Source organism: Melospiza georgiana, chromosome 15 (assembly GCF_028018845.1).
Source record: "Melospiza georgiana isolate bMelGeo1 chromosome 15, bMelGeo1.pri, whole genome shotgun sequence".
Classification (NCBI taxonomy): domain Eukaryota; kingdom Metazoa; phylum Chordata; class Aves; order Passeriformes; family Passerellidae; genus Melospiza; species Melospiza georgiana.
Window position 1 is genome coordinate 7,281,200 of NC_080444.1, and position 15,461 is coordinate 7,296,660.

Below are 15,461 nucleotides of genomic sequence, written 5' to 3' on the forward strand. Positions count from 1 at the left end.
CATGTATTTCCCTTTTCAGTAAAAGATCAGTTGCTGTCTCTTCGGGTTCAGCACTAATTTTCTTGGTTGTCTTGACTTCCTTGAGCTGCTGAGCTTGTTTCACCTTTTCTGTGTCTGATGTAGAATCTAAATTAGTTAAGAAGAAACAGGATTTTCAAATTCAGTTGCCTCTATACAGGCAGGATGGCATCAGCTTAAATTGCTTTGATAAAATTTTGCTTCTTTAATCCTTCCTCTCCAATCTGTTTTTGTATACATTATATATACGAATTCTGGGACTGGAAATCTTGCCTAATGTAAGTTAAGACATGACAAATGAACCTGACATTTTTCCAAGGAGGGAACCAGTGAACATACTGTATTTATAGCAGTAGGAATGTAGTTTGTTGCTTGTAGAAGAAAAATATGTGCTGTATGAGAACTTTGGTGCTGGAATATGATAAGTGTGTTTAGATGTGCTTGTTTCAAGTGAGGATACTGGGTTCAAGGGAGCCAAACTGGTTCTCCTGGAAGCTTGAGGTAAGGCTTCACTGAACAGGGGATTCAGCTCCCAGAAGCTCAGACAGCAATATAGAGAGTGTCACAGTACAAATTATAGACTGCAGTGTCTCCAGGATTGTCTCTGGGCAGAGTGGGAAAGAATGTGATGAAGGAGCTTCTGGAGGCTGGATCTGGACCAATTTCATTCGTGTTAATAGTAAGACTGTCTGCAAGCTGCGAGTTCATTAGCTGAAGTTCTCAAACACAGATGTGCAAACATGCAGAAAAAATTGATTCAAGCCAACCATCTCTGCAAGCAGCCTTTGGCTGCTGTGACCTCCTGCAGTTGGGCAGGACTGCAAGAGGAGACAAACCCAGGTGATCCAGGTGCCCAAGTTGTTTCACTTGCATAAAGATGACAAAAAGTCCTTTCCTTTTTTAAAGTTTTCAGTCTTTATAAGGGTTTCCCCTGAACACAATGAGAATTGTTTGGATGATGTTCCTTTGGTGTGCTTTGTAGAAGTGCAAATTTCTATTTTCATACCAGGGTATCTGGTCCAGTCTGAATAAGTTGGGTTATTTTTTAACAATGCACTACTGACACTCAAACTAGTTGTAGCTAATTCTTGAAAGGTTATTTTGTTGGCTTTGTGTCACAGGGGAAATAATCACAAAGCTTAGCTGCCTGAAAGTAAGATGCAGTATTTTCTATCTTGCTTCTGGACAGAAAGGCTGACTCTACAACTTTTGACTGTTGAAGTGCACATCAGCTTATGGCACTGATCTGCTCCTTTATTTAGCAGAAATAGTAAACACTGGAGTGGTCTGGGCCTGATGGATAGCTAAGGTCATAGTAACTTCCATTGTAGGTGTTTTTTAATGGAGAGGGTGATTTCCCAGATAGATTCTTAGCCCTGTACTTGGCTCGTGTGGCTCAAGGAGAAATCCTTTTGGTTCAGAATTGTACCTTTTGTCCTTTCTTGTCAAGCTGGGAAAACAATGCTTTGTTTTGCTCTAATAAAGAATTCACCTGGTTTCCTCTCTGCATCCTAATTGCTCTCTAGAGAGCACTAAAGTGTGCTTAAGCATATTGTAACTGTTTGCTGGCAGTGCCTGCTGTACGCGCAGTAATGCAAAGTGCTCCATCTCTGCCCTGTGCTGCAGGCTGGCATGATCCGCACGGACGAGGACGAGTTCTTCATCGAGCCTCTGGAGAGGGGAGCCCAGGAGGAGGAGGAGGAGGGAGGCAGAACACACGTGGTCTATCGCAGAGCAGCTGCCAGGAAGCAGCTTCCTGGTGAGGACGTGGATAGCGTGTACAGAGGTAAGGCGCGCTCTGGGATGAGGTGCAGCTGAAGGCACGGAGCCAATGTCACCTGCTACCTGTGGCATTTTTTGTCTTTCAAAGTGGAAATGTGCTCTCCTGTCACTCTTGCGCCGAGGTCGGGGCAGGAACAGGCGAGAGGTAGAATCATAGAAAAGGCAAAGAAGGTTTTATTCAAAAGAACCACGCGATTTTTATAGAGCAGCACGATAGATTCTATTCTATTGGCTAACTAACAGAAACATCTTTCTCACACACTGTCCTTGAAAAATAAAGTAGAAAAACACCACCTGCAAATTAAGAGTCAACAAGTTATCACATATTTCTAGCTCCCTAAAACTTCTCACAAGCCGCCATGAGAAACGCTTGCCGTTTCTCTCTCTCTGTCCCACGGCATCCACACTCTCTCTCCAAGGAGGGAAAAGTAGGGAACGTGTTGAACGCTTCCTATGGGCTAAGCAAACATTGCGGCAGCCAAAACCATCTCTGGGATGGTGGCACTGTCTTTGCCTTGAGGAGATTCCTTGGCTCCAGTGATGGATGGCCAACATGAAGTTGTGTGTCCCCCCAAGCCCTGGGCCAGAGCAGAGGAAGGGGATGGTGGGTGACATCAGTGCAGAGGTGGCTGTGGCTGCTGGGACAGGTGGCAGTGCTGGCTTTGCAAAGGTTGTATTGGACGGCTGCAAGCAAGACACTGAGGCTGGCACGGTACATGGGCTTTATTGACAGTGTCTTCACTGGGCTGCATTAGTCCCAAAAGGAAAATAAGGGTATCTCCAGCATGAACACAAACTTTCTGGATTTATTTGTGTGTTGCCAAGTGTGGAATATAATGTACTAAGTATGTGATAGACAGTGATGGAATAACAAGAATTAAATATAAACATCCATTCTGTGTAGTGTTTTCTGTTTCTCTGATAACTGCCTGGTTATTGCACCTTTTTTTTCTGAATAAATAAGGGATGCAAATATGCTAAGAGGATGTTTTGACAGCTGATGTTAACACTGAAATTAACTGGGTCATTTGAGTGGAAACAACAAAATAGCTACATTTTTTTCCAAATGTGTGTACCAAACTGCAGGGTTGTTTGTCACTCATACCCTAGTATTATCTTATTTCAGTATAGTGGGGTTTCAAGTATAGGAATGAAGAAACAGAAGGCCATAGGGATGAGGCACTGAAATTTGGGCCCCAGGAACAATATAAATTTCTCACTGTTCAGATTGGAACAAGGATTAAAAAGAAAGCAAGCAATATCATTCAACCAATTTTTTTTCCTCCACTTTGGAAATGACCTATGAATTTTGTGACTGACACAGAGCTTTGGTGAGTTGTTCTCTGTTGCCTTTGTACTCACTGTGGAGCAGATCTGGGTACTGCAGGAGTCTGAATACCACAATCCCCAGAAGGGCTGGATGGCAGGTATGGTGGAAGTTGCTCTATTAGCGAATGTTTATAAAATTATTGCATGTTGGAAAATACCAGCCGCTCGCTGTGTTTCCTCTTAAACAAAAGAGACTTGATGTTGTTCACACCTTATGGCAGTATTTTTGGTTTTGGATGGTAAATATTCCTCAGGAGTAGGAGTGTGGTACACAGAAAAGCACAAACTGTAGATCAGCTCAGTCACTGGCACCTGGTACCTGCTGGAGGAGGCTCTGAGATGCAGCAAAGCCACACGCCGTGTCTGATGCCACCAGACTCGGTGTCTGTCACCTCCCCTGTGCCGGGGCTGCAGTTTGCAAACTGTGGTAAAAAGGCACGAAGCAATCACAGCCACCAGCCAGCACTGTGGGATTGAAAAGCAAAAGGGAGTCTGGGCTGAGAAGTAGCAGTGACCTTGTCTGGTACAGCAGGTGTGGGGACAGGTAGGAATGGTTGTGATATTTCAAATTTTTAAACTGAGGAAAGAATGCTAAGGGCAATAATCTTCCCTTCTACACCATCACCTTTTGATTTGGAAACTTAGTTTTTATTTTGGAAAAAAACCCCACTGTTACCAAAAATTAGTAAAAATAAAAACTGTAGGGTAAAGGGGATTTTTTTCCATGAAATTGTCTTTGCCTTCAATAAAAAAATAGTGAACAACCACTTGAAAATGGTTTGTTCTCTACTTTTTTTTTTTTATTAAATCTGGCTTCCCACCTCTGATTGCTCTAGGCAAAAGGCATGGACAGGATGTACTTTCACAAATTGCAATTTTATTTTCCACTTGGTCTTTTTCCAGAATGTATTGAGTTTTGGTTAACAAACACCAAAATATTTAGTGATTGGGCATTGATAAGCACACTCAGCTGTGTGTTTCCAGTGTTCTAAACTGATTGATGGGCTGAGTTAGGAAATACTTAGTAGGGCACTTTCAGCATGCTGTATCTATTAAAAAAAAAAGGTTAACCAAGAGCACTCCCCTTCTTTCCAATATCCCTGGAGACAAGTGCATTGTTGCCAAATCCCATAAATTTACATGTGATGAATTGTAACACTTGGACTATTTTTAAAGGTCCAGCCTCCAGGAATCTTATGAATATGTGATGATTTTTTTTCCCTAGGTAAGCTTCTGCTTCTTTTAACTGTTGATAAAAATGTGTAGTTTCTGGCTATGTAAATATTTTAAGGTAATGCGTGACAAACAAATTTTAAGTATTCCATAATTTTTAAAACAGCATCTTTTAAAATCCCATGATATGTTAATTTAATCCCATGATTTGGGAGGGGATTGTGAGTCATGATTTTTGAATGTTTTGGTTTGGATAGATAGATACAAATTCCTTATAAATATTCCTATCTTTGGCACTCTTTTCACAAGAAATAGGACAAGCTGTTCTCTCCTCAGCGAAACAGGAGGTGAAGGAATTGAAAACTCCATGAACTTGGAGCTGAGAGGATCAGCCACCATTTCAAGGTCTTGGGTGTGCAGCGGGCAGTGGCCACTCTGGGCCTCACAAGGCACAAGGGTTTGGGATTTTCTACTAAAAGCAGCTGTTTTGGAGGGTGGTTTGTTGAAGTAAATGCCCCCAGGCAATGTGCATCTCCCACAGCTGCCCTGGCAGAGAGCTCCAGCACGGGGCTGCAGGGCAATGACACAAAGGTCCCTGAGGCTGGGGGACAGCTGAACACCCCAAAAGACAGCCAGGAGTAAAGGAAGATCCATTGACTGCTTGGGAGTGAGGATTCAAAAAACCTAAAACCAAAAAATTTAAAATTGCATTTTCCACACAATGTAAATAAATTCTAAATTATGTGAACAGATGTGATGAGATGGACCTGACAGCAGGGTTTTTCCAGCATTTTCCATGCACTGTTATCTATCTTTTATATTATAATTAGAGAAAACCGAGATTCCATCTGTCTGAAAATTGTAAACAAGCAAACCCCACAACCTCCTAAGCCCTGCAGAGATCAAGGTGTGCATCTTGTGTTGTGAAGGCTCTGCTGACGTGCTGGGTTTTGAGAAGTGGAATGTGCTGGGAGAGGTCTGCCCTGACCTGGTTCCAGACTGTGCCAGATTCGCTTCTGCATTTACGTAAAACGTTATCAGAAGATTGGGAAATGTAACTACTTGTTTTGGCAACCTGAATCATTTGTTTTGACTGGTGTGGGATTATCTGGGGTTTGGGAGAATCACAGAGTATGGGGTGTAATATTTCTGCCTGGTCTTCTTTCAAACAGTGCTATTTGTTAATGTACTGGAAAAATGTAAGCATCATATTTTAGGCAAGTAATAATCTTCAGCAGAGTAGTACTGTGAAAGTCTGTGTGAGCTCACTACAAATTAGGCTAATTGTTTCAGAAAGAGAAATATTTTCCTGTAGTGGCTGAAATATTGCAGGTGTGGTGAGAATAAATCCTATTTTCTCTGGCAACTGCTTTTAGTGCTTGCATACATAGAATAATTTATCTTCCTTTAGATAAAAATAAGCATCATGTTGAACATATTTTAATATTTCCAGTTGAATTCCTTCTTACAAACATGAGAAATGTTCCTTGATAGCAATAAAACTACCTACATAATAGAACTGGAATTAAAAAGATAAGCTAGAGTGGGTTGTTTTTTCTTGAAACTGCTGGGTTTTTGCTTAAATGTTCCTTGAATGTTAACTGAAGAGGTGCTAAGTATTTAATTAATGGCTATGGTGAGACCTGGAAAGCTAGCTTGATTTTTGCCTCTAAAGGCAATCTGATTATTAGGTTTGTAAGCTTTAATATCACATTTCTCCACCTAAATTACTGTGTCTGTTATGTTGATCAGCTGAAAGGAAATGATTATACTAAAACGTCCTTAAGGTTTGCCTTTTCTCTAAAAAATGTCGTTTAAGTACTGTGCTCTGAGTTTTATTGTATTGTATGATTGATGAGAAACAGAAACTCAGCTTTAGTGACAGTTTTATTTACTCTGCAGATGAAAGATGACCTTAGTCAGGAACAGTTTATTACTGATGAAGACAGTAAGGTAACTCCCCAAATGTGCTTAAACCAGAAAGGTTTTGTTTCTGTAAGTGCCAATTAAATCCCTTGGAATGGCCAAGCGGAGTCTGACACAAGTCCCATCACAAACAGCTCTGGGCTGACAGGGTGGGCAAACCCACAGCTCTGCTGGAGATTTGTGACCCCTTCCCATGGCAAAACCTGGGGTTGCTGGAGGTCAGAGCTGCAGAGGAGTTGTGCCTCGGTGCTGAATGATGTGATCATTTATTGTGACCCTCTGATGTTCCTCCTGGGGCAAACCCCACGATTTTTTTATTACCTTTTTAGTAAATTTTTCAATTATTTAGTTTTATTTTTACATTGAGGTAAAATCATCCCCCTGGCTATAAGCACATGCCAGTCAGATAAAATACAGAAATAATTTACTGCTTCTAGTCAATAGTGGTAGCCAGCCTCTTTCTGACAGACCCAAACTTCATCAGAGCAGAGCTGGTCCTCAGTCCTCTCACTGGCATCTCCTGGCCTTCCTCTCTTTGACATTTAGGAGCCCTAAATGTTAGGGGCCTGTCAGCAGGGGAGAAATCAATGTAAAATTAAGCTGAAACAACTCCACTTGGGAAGCTTTTTGAAAAGATGAAAGTCAAAAATATGATAAAGTTGTAACAAAGTTGCCAGAGCTTTGCAGGTTTTGGAGATGACATTTCAGAGGAAGACTCCTCCATCATAGTCCATCAAACTGTCAATGCCATTGATTTACTAATGTATTTAAATTACTCTTTAGAAACCAACGTGCATCTGGTGTATATTTTTCTGGATTGCCTGAAATGGCTCAGACTGGCTGCTGGCTGGCCTGCTGCCATTCTAATTTACACAAACTTTCCTGGTTACCTTTGCAGGGGAACAGTTTCTTCAGGAAACTGAAGTTTCTCCAAATCCAATCAATATTTCCTCTCAGCTTGCACTCTTGCTGATTAATTACTGCTCCCTTATTTTGCAGTCAGTAAGACTCTGATGACAATATTTTTTGTCTCCTTCCTACATCATCTGTGCATGATAAATACATCTGTCTTTCTCTCCTGTCTTGGGTTTTCTCTGAATTCCACATTGCAGATTCATGGGGATTTCTGGGAAGAGGAAGATTGAGAATTCAGTGGCAAAACAGCTTTTGATACAGAAACAAGGTTTAGCACTCATGGGAAAAACAAATCCCCAGGGAAAATGATCTTAGGCCATGGGATGTCACCCTTCACAGCCATCTGCATTACAGCTGATCAGGCAGTTCTTTGCTAGGAAAATGAGATCCTTGCAGTAATTTTGGGGAAAAATCTAAAGGTTTATACTTTTACAGTTGTGCAGTAAATCATGTGGGATGAGCAGGTGAAGGCTAATGAACAATGCTCTTAAATGTACTGGATGGGAAATGCCAGGAATAGCCTATTTTTCTCCAGAGTTGATGGAGTTTTCTGCTGTGGACTTCCTCAGTGGGTGGCCATCATTCTGGGCCACAGAATGGTGTCACATAAAAAGTCAAACCTCCCAGTGCTTCTGGGGTTGTCAGTTTCATTCTGCCTGGAAATAAAATTATTATGAAATGAATTGAATTGATTTTTTCTCAATATCAGTAATTTTGATCAGTTTTTTGATGGGGATGTGCTCATGTAGCTCCTGATGCGTGGTGTGCAATATGCATATCAGGACCAGGCAAAGCTGTGTGGGCTACCTTTGCAGTGTGCTTTTTTTGAATTTTGGAGTGCTTTGGGAAGTATATTCCATCTTCAAAGGATTTTTTCTTTTAATTAAACATCTCCTTTTTCCAGGTGCTCTAAATCACTTCCAGAATTATTGAATGTTCATGAAATAGTTTCTCATTATTATTTCTTCATGATATCAAATCTGTAGTTGTTGCAGCACCATTTTGTTTCACCAGGAACACAAATCCTCTGGTACAGAGGTAAAAATTGTTGGGGTGGCCTGGAGCTGGAGCAGAGCTGCCACCTGGCCCAGCTCCACTCCAGGTCCCTGGCACTGAGCTGTCATCTCCCTCTCCCACACACCCCACCAAGCTGTAATAAACTGTTGCTAAACTATTATTGTCTTCCTGGAATACAGGAACATAACAACAGTATGTGAAGAAGCTCAGTTTCTGTATTTGTCCCTGCCTTTCTCATTAGGCAGCTTGGGATCTGTGTAGACTTTGAGGAAACACTTCAGTGCAGGCTCAGCTTTGAGCAGGTACTTAAATCAAATTGATTTCAGTGGGATTCAGGTACATACCTTTAGGCTAAATGGATTTTTTATTCTGAATGGGTTTCTGTTGTGGTTATGAGGCAAGTTACAGGAGCAAGTTACTTCCATTCAGATATGCATTGATTAAGGGTGAATGACTTAATTATTTGTACTTGTTTAAATATCACTGATTTGCCTGTATTGGCAGCTAATATAAAAATAAAATTAATTTAATTCTTAACTGATGAGTTCATTTTAGCTCCTCTGCTAAATTCAAGCTCTGTAAGGGTCTCCAAAATGATTGCTGTGAACAGCTTATAGCTGGAGTTGAATATTACCAAATGTTGCTAAATATAAAAAAATGATACTAAAGCTGATATTGGCCTATAAAACAAGTTTCCAGGTCTCATACGAATACTCCTGTAAAATTTTTGTGATCAGCTCTGATGAAAATATTGAGAAAGCACTCATTTTATTTTTCACATCCTTGTATCAGCTAATCCTTCTATCCTTCTTTCACATCCTAAATTCAGCTTTGGGGGAGTGTGAAACAGAGGTTGATTAATCACTTATTTGTGTTTAGATTTAGTCAACACTTGCTTATAAAGACAAAACACTTTCAGCAGGTTTCAGTAAAGTTCATTTTTGTGAACTTCCTTCTAATATCCATTGATCTCACAATCCTTAATGGATTTAGCCTTTCAGTCTCCTGGGAGGAAAGAGAGATCAAAATATTTGCCTTGTGGACGAGGGTGACATAAACCTTGTTTTCACTGCAAGCTGACCCCGTGTCTTGCTGGCAGGAGCCCTGTGGAAGGGCAGAGTTCACTGGAGCAGCAGTTGGGAAGTCAGACTCTGCCTGCAGGAGCCCAGCCAGAGCTCTCATGTGTGAGGGTGTGCAGCCGCCCACAGGCGTGTGGGGAGGTTTGCCTTATGAAAATGCATGTGCACGCCCACAAGGTTTTTGCAATTTCACATTTACTGGTGTGTTTTTCTGTGAAGTGTCATCCTGTTGTGGTTTGTTTATTTACAAGCTGTGTTCGTGTTGTCCAACCTGCTGAGAAAAACAGAGGATGGCGAGGATCCAGCGGGTCCTGCCAGGCTCAAAGAGGGAGAAACTTGTTCACAGAAAGACCTTAATATTCTGTCCTGACAAACTGAAAGTGTTCTGCAACCCGTATCTCTGTTTAGGAAATGGATTCTGAGGGTGAGAATTCGAAAATATGGGTAGCATGTAGTGTTTGCTGTTTTGTACATGGGATTCAAACTCTGTGTTTGATAACAATACACAAAATAGCATCTGGTAGGCACCACTAAAATAAGCTCTAAGTAGAAAATGCCGATAAGTGTTTTCAGTTTAAAATGCTTTCTGACAAAAAGTGTGACATAAATTTCATCTGCTGTCCATGATTATGATGATGATGATGCAGTGGTTTGATGAGGCTGAAAGACATCATCAAGTGAAAGTGATGGGCAAGCCCAGAGCTTCAAGAGAGATGCATATCCTTCAAATATCTACATTTCTATCATTTCTCACAACAGGAGAGCCACATGTGAGGCCTTGAGAAGTGGTCCAAGGATTAAAAATGTATTGCAGCTGGTTCTGACTATTCTCAGCTCTGTGAGATGTGCTCCTCAAGGGCTGGTCAGAGCAGCAGTGCTGTGTGGTGCTGTTATCTTGGTGCTTGCAGAAGGGGCACTGGAAGGGTCTCTGCATTTATGGTGGTGTGAGCCCAGCTGGAGAATGAGAAAGAAATAGCTTGGTCTTACTCTGCACTGATTTTCATGGCTGCCACCAAACACTTCCATACACCCCTGTGTTGCTCATGAACTCAATGCTGGTTTAAAGGAGAACCTTTCAGTGCCCAGAGCTGGTCCTTCAGCCTGACATCATTGGGCACCTCCAAAGCAAAAGCCACTGCCTGAGCTAAAGGGCTGTTTGTTTAGCTGACTCTGTATATGCTGAGTTCTGCATTATATAATGTATTTAAACACTGCATTATGCACTGTTCCCTCTAAAAGCTGCTCTCCCGCCTGCCCTAGAGCCAGAGTCAGGACTCCTGCTTGTCCTGCCTCCCCCTTGCAGCCACAGGTCCTGTTGGGTCAGAGAGACCCAGCAGTGCTGGGGGAGCTGGGCAGGGCAGGCCCTGCTGCTGGGGACTGCAGGACACAGAGCACTCCTGCCCTTTGTAGCCAGGCTGAGGGGAGGATGCAGACCCTGCCCCTGGTGTGTGCCAGTGCAGGGACGAGCAGGGAAGCTCGTGCTTCTTGGATGTTTATGCTTTAGCCAAGCATGTGTTACACCCTGCAGGAGGTGGGCACTGCACCTGTGGTAACCCTGTGGTTGGTATGAAGGAGGTGCCTGGTCTACCCAGCCTTGGTTTAGAGCTAAAGCCTGTGTTGTGTAATAGCTTTCCATAACCATTTTGTGACTCTTCCTTATTTTTTTTGGTGCTTTTTGTGTTTTGAGTTCTCTAAGAAGTGCTTGGGGCTGCTTGAACTTTTTAGGTAAAAATAACTTTCATTTGAAGAACAAGCAACAGCAGTGTTAACTTTCCTTTCAGCTAGTGCAAGGTTCTTTTCCCCTGTGCTTTCCTGAAATTCTAAAAGGCAAGAATGTCTTAGCCCAGGAGGAATTAGCCCAGTTTTTGATTACAGCTGCTTTGGATCTGCAGTTTGGTAACAGTAGTGAATGAATTTCTTCTTGAAAATTTGTGCTTTTCCATTGAGCAGAAACACTGTTTCAAAACAGTGCGTAAGTGGGATAAAGCAGTAACAGAAACTGTTACTGCAAACTATGAGTGCAAACTCTGCTTTTTCTAAATGATTGTGTTACAAATGATTCATAATTATTTTCCTAAATACTTTATCCCAAACTGTGTAGATCATAAAGTCCCACATACATGTTTGCTAGTAGTTTGAATTTAAATGTCTTTGCTCATTTGAATATAAACCTTGGGAGTAGTTTTACTTAACATTTGCATATTAGATTACAAATGGTCTGTCAGCAGTACTGGCTTGGACCATGATGAATTTTCAAGCCAAACAATGGCTATTTGTTAATATAGAGGTGTTCTCTCGATCCCTGCAACACTGCCTGCACACACCTGTGTCCTGATACTCCATTACTGAAACTTTACTATTGCAGTGAGAGCAAAGGCATGGTCTGGTGATGGGTTTAAAGCAGTGTAACACCCTGCTAATGACAGTCCCCTCTCTCACTGGCCACAGCCTCTTGCCAGCTGCTGCTACCTGAGCCTCGTTGCTGGAAGGGATGCAGCCACCAGCTGGAAGCTGTTGGGGGTTCCAACAGAGCCAAGGCAAGCAATTTAATCACTGCATTGCTTTCCTCAATACCCATGGAGACCCTGTGCTCCACTGGCTGCATTTCTGCAAAGAGACCCTCAGAGAGTGGCACCTGGTTCTGGCGTCCACTCGTCCCATTCCCGTGCAAAAGGTGAAGTCTCCTGCAGACCAACAGGTTCTTAATGTTCTGTGTGATATTGTTGCTCAGCTCATGGAACTGCAATGCTTGTTAATGGGTTAAATACTGTGTATTTCATTTGTCAGCAGGTTCTTTGATTAAAAGCCTGAGATGCATCTTTGCTGTTCCTTTTATCTATGAGTTTTTGAGAAGTCTCTTCCTTGTTCCAGCTCTGTGTGTGTGCTTGGACCATCTGGCAGGGCTCGGCTGGCCGTCAACGTGTGCTGCTTTCAAGGGGAAAAATTATTAATCACAATCTGGATGCTGAGGGGGTTAGGGGAGGGGTTTCATTTCCACTTCAGAGCTGGCAGTTCCACAGGTAGGCAGCTCTTCAGGGGAGGTTTCTCAGCAGCCCTTTGCGGCGTTGCCCGGTGGGTGTGTGAGGAAGGGTGCCCAGAAATCCCTCAGAGCCGGGGAGGAGCTGGGAGCCACAGCCCTGGTGGTTCAGCCCCACAGTCCCTCACTGCTGCCCTGCTGCAGGAGACTCACGGTGCTCAGGATCCCCTTCTGTAGCACTGCTGGGCTCCAGACAGTTGTCCTTGGATCAAAATTCATTTCCCTAGGCTCTGCTCCATTTTGCAGAGTTTGGTCAATACAGACTGTCAATTTTAAGAGACATGGGTTGGTTTTTTTTTCCTGGTAACACTAATATTTTAGCATTGCTTCAACAATCATAGCTTTGTAAACATTGCAGTGATTATTTACAGAACATTTGAGGAAGGATTCTTTTACCCAGAGAGAGAGTTGCACATAAGACATGCTCAGTCTAAGAGTAACCTGAAAAGGCAAGCCTAATGGTGGTTTCCATGAACTGCCACCTGTAGGAATTTTTTAAACTTGTAATCTCATCAGGTGTCTGTGCACTTTGTGACCATGTCTATTTGCTTGTCAAGGAGATCTATTTTCCTGTGGTACCTGTGGAGGCATACTGTAGTTGTTGAAGGTGTTTGCAGATAGTGAATGGTGAGAGACACTAAAAAATGTTTTGTGCCTGAAGCAGCTGCGTTCAAAATGCCCATCCCTGCACCTCCTTCAAAAACCACCTTGCATGCTTGACAGGAAATTTTACCTTGCTGCTGCAGGGCTTTTTTATAACTTTTAAAGAAATAGAAACCATTTTTTCTTTTTTCTGTCTCTCTCTCTCTTTTTTTTTTTTTTCTTTTGTGAAGTATTTTAGGAATAAATGACTGCTCTGGTTTTAGTGATGCAGGTTTTTGAATGGTCTTTGGATGTGAGAAGTCATGACATTTTGGAAACTCTGTTCATCCACAGACCAGCAAACCCAGGTCACTTTGTGGGAAAGCATCTGCTGTGAGTGGCAGCAACAGTATCTAAACAGTGACATGAGAAGCTGGCCTTGCCTGACTATTAAAATATATGAAATTAGCAAGCCCTGACAATTACCTCTTGTGAGCTGTGTTTTGTTGCTGCTGAGTGGGCAGCAATTCTGTTTGTCTAATTGAGCTTTGCTAGATCATAGTGTTCAGAGTTCATTCATCATACTGGGTTTCTTTCTTTCTAGGGTTTTCCATTTTTAGAGAGACCCTGTTATATATAGTAATGAACACATTGCAGTCGTGCATGCCTTTTTCCCTGTGGAGCAGGGCAGAAGTTTGGATCTCATTTTACAGAGCTCTCGTTTACATTTTATTCACAATGAAACTGGGGATGCCAAACCCTAGATATTTGGGGCTTGTATCTATTTGTTATGTGGCTTTTAAAGCAGATTCTTTCTTCAATACATAAAAAAATATATTTCTTGAGGTTGAGGAATCAGACCTTTCAGGGGCCTGAGCTTAAAATATTATATTGTCCAAAGCCATAGATTAAATCTCTGCTTGAGTCCTTGTTCACAGACTTGCTGGCTGTCCTTTTTGCCAGTTCAATGTAGCCTTTTCCCAGTTCCTCTTAAGAAATTGTTGACTAAAGAACAGGCTGAAATTCATACATGTTAACTTCATATTCTACTCACAAGCTGAAGTATTTTTTGCTGTGTTTTTCTTTAAGCAGAGCCCCTGGAGGCTTGTTAAACTATGAAATGGTTACAAAAAAGCAGCCCAAAGTCTCCAGCTAAGGGTATTAAATGTCCTAGGAAGCCCAAAAAAGCTGCTCCAACTTCAATGGAGTAAAATGTATGAAAAGGGGAAAATCCGATTTTGAGTCACTGTAAGATGACTTGAATAAAATAACTAAATTTCTAGGTATTTTTCTAGGATATCCCAATTAAATGTGTGCAGAGAAATGGATGGTATTGACATTTCCATGGCAACCCATTGTAGCATTTCAGATATTAACCTGCAGGTCATATATTACTGAAGCAGAATATTTTTGGAAGACTGGCAAAATCTACCATGCCTGCAAAATGTGCAGGCAACAGCATAGCAACAAAATGCAGACAAGAAAACACAGGCTTTGGAATAAAATCTGTGCTTGAAAGTTATGTGGAAGTTTTGTTTAAGACTCCACTGGTGGTGAGTAACATCACATTCCAGCCCCAAGGGATCAATTGCTGCCATTTTTTGGCTGTGGGTCTGGTTTGTATTTGTGGCTTGGTGTGGAATAGAGGTGGGATGATTGCCAAAACATTGTAGCAACTCCTATTATCCTTTAATTCCAGGTGCTAACAGACTTTGGGGAGCCTGAGTTGGCCCTTGGTGCTTCTGTTCCACTGGTCATTGGTGACGGTGGTGGGATATGGGTGGGAAGGGCACATGGCCAGAATTAGTTAAGCCCTAGACCTCTGAGGAGGTGTTTACTGCTCCATAATGATGGATTGCCCACTGTTCCACATGGGAGCCTCTTACCAGAAGTCCTGAGGAGAATTAGATGTTCTTTTGTGCTGCTGAAACCCTGGAGAAAAGCGCTGGCAAAGGGCAGAGCGTTCCTTGCAAGGAAACTGGTGTGTCTCTGGTGTCTGGAGATTTGCAGCAGATCAGATTGATGGCACTGGTAGGATTTACAGACCTTGTGGGTCTCGGGTCAGACAGCTGGAAAGCCTGATTGTCTCTGAAGTGACGGCAGAGGCATTTCCAAGAACCTTTGGAGGAAAGAATCCCCTTTGCTAGGAAGCCACATTGCTTCCTTAAGATTATTTCAGGTTTTTAAAGTTTTTTAAAGGAAAATTTGGACTGTTTGCAATGTGAGATGGAACTCTACTCCCACCAATAAATTACAGTGTGTCCTTCAAAATCCCCGTAGGCAAGGCGTGCTATGTGATAGCTAATTCTCACAGACCCTATGAGAATGTATTTCTGGGAACTGCCTTTGTAATAATAAATTACTGGTTGGCAAGTGGATAGGGTTCAGCCAAGCCATGCACTTGATCCTGTTCACACTGATTTTAATGGAAAAATTCCCAGTGAGTTTATTGGGGGCAGACCCAGTACAAGGCTGTGGGAAACTGCCTGTCTGAATTTGCCTGAACTGCAAAGTGTCTTTGCTGCTGTTTAGATTATTTTGCACCTTCTGGTTTCATGATTTACTTTGAGATTTTGTAACTTGAAGCTATGTTGAGAACTGAG

At 42.2% G+C, this 15,461-nt stretch overlaps 1 protein-coding gene across 1 annotated transcript in view; it reads left to right on the forward strand.

Annotated features, from left to right (window-relative positions):
* ADAMTS2 (ADAM metallopeptidase with thrombospondin type 1 motif 2) overlaps positions 1 to 15,461 on the forward strand; it is a 167,279-nt gene that overhangs the window by 60,459 nt on the left and 91,359 nt on the right. The window contains exon 4 of the mRNA XM_058035093.1: positions 1,645 to 1,804. Coding sequence (XP_057891076.1) covers positions 1,645 to 1,804 — 160 coding nt within the window. The remainder of the gene's footprint in view (positions 1 to 1,644; positions 1,805 to 15,461) is intronic.